The 4,031-nt window shown below is 66.3% G+C and overlaps 1 protein-coding gene across 1 annotated transcript; it reads right to left on the bottom strand.

Annotated features, from left to right (window-relative positions):
- Positions 1-533: 533 nt before the first annotated feature.
- Positions 534-3,707, bottom strand: LRRC24 (leucine rich repeat containing 24). The gene is given in 2 exon segments (XM_051775212.1): positions 534-3,535; positions 3,537-3,707. Coding segments are annotated over 2 exon segments (2,001 nt in total). The 5' UTR covers positions 3,654-3,707; the 3' UTR covers positions 534-1,651.
- Positions 3,708-4,031: the final 324 nt, after the last annotated feature.

Genomic DNA, 4,031 nt, shown 5'->3' with positions numbered 1-4,031 from the left:
CCCCTTGTCATTCCAGTCCCCCCGTGTCACACAAGCCCCTCCTGTGTCACCCAAGTCCTTCCTTGTCCCCCCATGTCACAGAAGTCCCCATGTCCCCCAAGCCCCCCCTTGTCCCCTCTCGTGTCACACAAGTCCCTTGTGAACTCGTCAGTCCCCCCGTGTCAAACAAGCCCCCTTGGCACCCACTCTGTCACCCCAGCCCCCCATTGTCACTCCCCCCGTGTGACACCAGTCTCTCCTGATCTCACCAGCCCCTCGTGTGTCATACGACGCCCCCTTGTCAACCCCCATGTCACCCAAACCCCCCCTTGCTGCCCCCCCATGTTACCCCAGACCCTCTTTGTCACCCCCCCGTGTCACAGAAGCCCCCTCTGTGTCCCCCCTGTGTTCTCCAAGCCCCCCATCACCCCCTTTGTCCCCCCCACATCCCCCTCTTGTCACACGAGTCCTCCCCCTCAAGTCCATGATCCAGCAAAGCCCCCCCTAAAATTTGCCCCCCCCCCCCCCCCAAAACCTGCCCCCAATTCTTCTCCCCCCCCCAAAAAACGGGCAGGTGGGCACCACAGGGTGGGGGTTTTTTTGGGGGGAGGGGATTGTTCCCAGGCCCCCTCCCTCATTTTGGGGGGGTCAGAACTGGGTCGGTGGGGTCCCCCTGTGCCCCCCCGTTTTGGGGGGGATCCCCACACTCCCCCCCCCTCATTTTGGGGGGGGTCAGGTGCAAGTTTGTGGTTTAGAGGGGGGTCCCTGTGCCCCCTGTTTGGGGGGGGTCAGATCCGGGTCCATAAGTTGGGGGGGGGGGTCCCCACTTCCCAATTTTGGGGGGGTCAGATCCAGGTCTGTGGTTTAAGGGGGGTCAAGTCCAGGTTTAGGGAGGTCCCCGTTCCCCCTTTCCGGGGGGGTTGGAATTGAGTCTCTGCAGGAGAAGGGGGTCCCCACCCCTCATTTTCTTTTGAGGGGGGCCAAATCTGGGTCTCCTGCCCGTTCTCCTTGGGGGGGCTCTGGAACAGGAGGGGGTCAGACCCAGGTCTGTGGTTTAGGGGGGTCCCCAGTCCCTCTCCTTCCATGAGGGGTCAAGTCCAGGTTTAGGGGGGGTCCCTTTTTCCCCTGTTTCAGGGGGTCAAGTCCAGGTTTGGAGGGGTCCCTACTCCCTCTTTTTTCAGAGGGTTCAGGTCCAAGTCTGGGGTTTAGGGGGGGGTCTCCACGCCCCTCGTTTTGGGGGGCAGTCACATCCCAGTCCATGGGTCGAGGGGGGGTCTCTACTCCCCCATTTCATGGGAGTCAGGTCCAGGTCCGTGGTTTGGGGGGGGTCCCCACCCCCCCTCATTTCAGGGTGGGGGGGGTCAAGTCCAAGTTTAGGCGCGTCCCTGTTCCCCCTTTCTGGGAGGGGTCACGTCCAGGTTTTGGGGGGAGGGTCCCTGTTCCCCCTTTCTAGGGGGGTCAGATCCGAGTCTCTGGGCAGGAGGGGGTTCTCTGTTCCCCCCATTTCATGGGGGTGAAGTCCAGGTTTAGGGGGGGGTCCCTGTTTCCCCCCTTTCTGGGGGGAGTCAAGTCCAGGTTTGGGGGGTCCCCATTCCCCCTTTCCGGGGGGGCCAGAATTGAGTGTCTGTGCAGGAGAATGGGGTCCCCACCCCTCACTTTCTTTTGGGGGGGGTCAAATCTGGGTCTCCTGCACGTTCTCCTTGGAGGGGCTCTTGAACAGCAGCGGCTCATGCACCGAGTTGAGCAGGGGGGTCTTCCCACACCCCAGCGCCGCTGCTGGGCCCCCGTAGTGGGCGGCCAGTGCCGCGTACCTGTCCAGGTGCTCCCTCTCCAGCGCCGGCAGCGCCAGCCTGTTGTCCCCCGACGTCCCCACCCCCCCTGACATGCCCCCAACACCCCCCCCGCCCCCGCCGGGCCCCCCCGAGAGCTCGTCCTCGACGTTGACGATCTCCACGGCGCGCGCGGGGCCCCCGCGGTGCTTGTGGCGCTGGTGCTGCTTGCGCAGCTTGTAGAAGGCCACGAGCATCACGGCCGCCATGAAGGTGATGGCCACGAAGCACCCGATGATGATCTTGGTGGTCTTCAGCACGTCGTCCAGGTCTTGGAGACCCCCTCCCGCCGCCCCGGCGCCCGCTGCAGCGGCGGCAGTGATGGGCACCGTGAAGGGCTTCCCTGTGGCGCGCGTGGCCGGCGCCGCCGTGGAGCCGCCGGAGGGGTCCCACCCGGGTGCTGTGGGCGCCGGCGGGGTCTGGGGGGCTTGTTCTTCACCGCCGCCCTCGGTGGTCTCCACAGTGACCGTGGTGAAGTAGGTGTAGCCTGTGGCCGCCGCGGCGGCAGCGGCGGCAGCGGCGGCAGCGTCAGCGGCCGAGACGTTGAGGGTGGCCGAGGCCGTGGTGTTGCCGGCGGCGTTGGTGACCATGCAGGTGTACTGGCCCGTGTCCTGCACCGTCACGTTGGTGAAGTTGAGCGTGCCGTCGTGCAGCACCGAGATCCTCACCCGGTACGAGCCGTGTGTCATCAGCGTCCCGTTGGGCGTCAACCAGTTGACCGAGGTCATGGCCGTGCCCGTGCGGCACTTGAGCTCGGCCGCCATGCCCTCGGTGACGTTGAGGTCGGCTGGCGGCTCCACGATGACGGGTGCGTAGCAGGTGAAGTGGCCCGGCTCCAGCTCGCCCAGGTACCGGCCCCGCAGCGCCGGTGGCGCGTGGCACCGGGCGCAGCAACTGGTGTTGCTGGGCACCGTCTCCCGCAGCCACCAGCTGAGCCAGAGCACGTCGCAGTCACAGCGCCACGGGTTGTGGTGGAGGTGGACACGCTCCAGGCGGTGCAAGGGAGCGAACAGGTCGTGGGGCAGCGAGGCCAGGTCGTTGTGGGCCAAGTTGAGCTCCTCCAGGGCTTTGAGGTCGTCGAAGGCGTTCCTCTCCACCGCCGCCACCCGCGCATGCATCAGCCACAGCTTCCTCAGGCTCCCCAGGCCTTGGAACGACCCTGGGCGCACCCGGCCCAGCCGGTTCCCCGACAGCTCGAGCTCCTCCAGCCTCACCAGGGCGGTTAGGTTGGGGATCTCCTTGAGGTTGCACATGCCCAGGTTGAGGTAGCGCAGGTTCACCAGCCCCTCGAAGGCAGCCTCCGAGATGTACTCGAGGCGCTTGAGCTCACCCAGGTCGAGGCGCCGCAGCGACGGCACCCGGTTGAAGGCGTAGGATGGGATGCTCTCGATGGGGTTGTTCCTCAGCCACAGCTCCCTCAGCTTGGAGAGGTACTCGAACGCCTGGGTGGGCACCGTGGTGAGCCGGTTGTCGAACAGCTCCAAGGTGTTGAGGTTGGGCAGCCCGTTGAAGGCGCCCACCTCCACCTTCCGGACCAGGTTGCGGCTGAGCTGCAGGATCTCCAGGTGCCGCAGGTGCTTGAAGGTGTCAGTGCGGATCACCTGGATGTGGTTCTCCTGCAGGTTCAGGTAGCGGGTGTTCACCGAGATGCTCGAGGGCACCTCCAGCAGCTCGCGCCGGGTGCAGATCACCCGGCTCGCCTGGTTGCTGCAGGTACAGGCGGCCGGGGCAGGGCGTGGGCGCGGCTCCCGGCACCGCCGGCGCCGCCAGGAGCAGCAGCAGCAGCAGCAGGACGGGCGCTGGCGGCGACGCCGCTGGCATCTTAAGGGGCGCCGGGGCCGCCATGGCCAAGGGGCATCTCCGGCTTCAGGGCCCCGGGTGGTGCTGGGAGAGAGGGGAGAAGGGGGTTAGGGGGGTCCTCAGGGGGAGACTGAGGGGTCAGGAGGGGTCTGGGAGGTGCCCAGGGGGAGATAAGAGGGTCTAAGGGATTCCTGGGGGGGTCCAGGAGGAAACTGGGGGCTCAGGGGTTCCCCACGGGGGGTCAGGAGGGGTCTGGAGGAGGTATGAGGGGTCCCCAGGGGGAATTAGTGGGTCAGGAGGGGTCAAGGGGGTTCTGTGGGTGTCCACAGAGGGAGATAAGGGGACCTAGGGGGTCCTCAGGGATCTGGGGGGGTCCTCCATGGGAGACTGGGGGGTCAGGAGGGGTCGAGGAGGGTGCCCACG

The sequence above is a fragment of the Manacus candei genome, unplaced genomic scaffold, assembly GCF_025592945.1.
Source record: "Manacus candei isolate 608988 ecotype Guabito, Panama unplaced genomic scaffold, ASM2559294v1 h1tg000265l, whole genome shotgun sequence".
NCBI lineage: Eukaryota > Metazoa > Chordata > Aves > Passeriformes > Pipridae > Manacus > Manacus candei.
The sequence above is the reverse complement of the archived record's forward strand: the minus strand, read 5'-3'. Positions and strand labels throughout refer to the sequence as shown.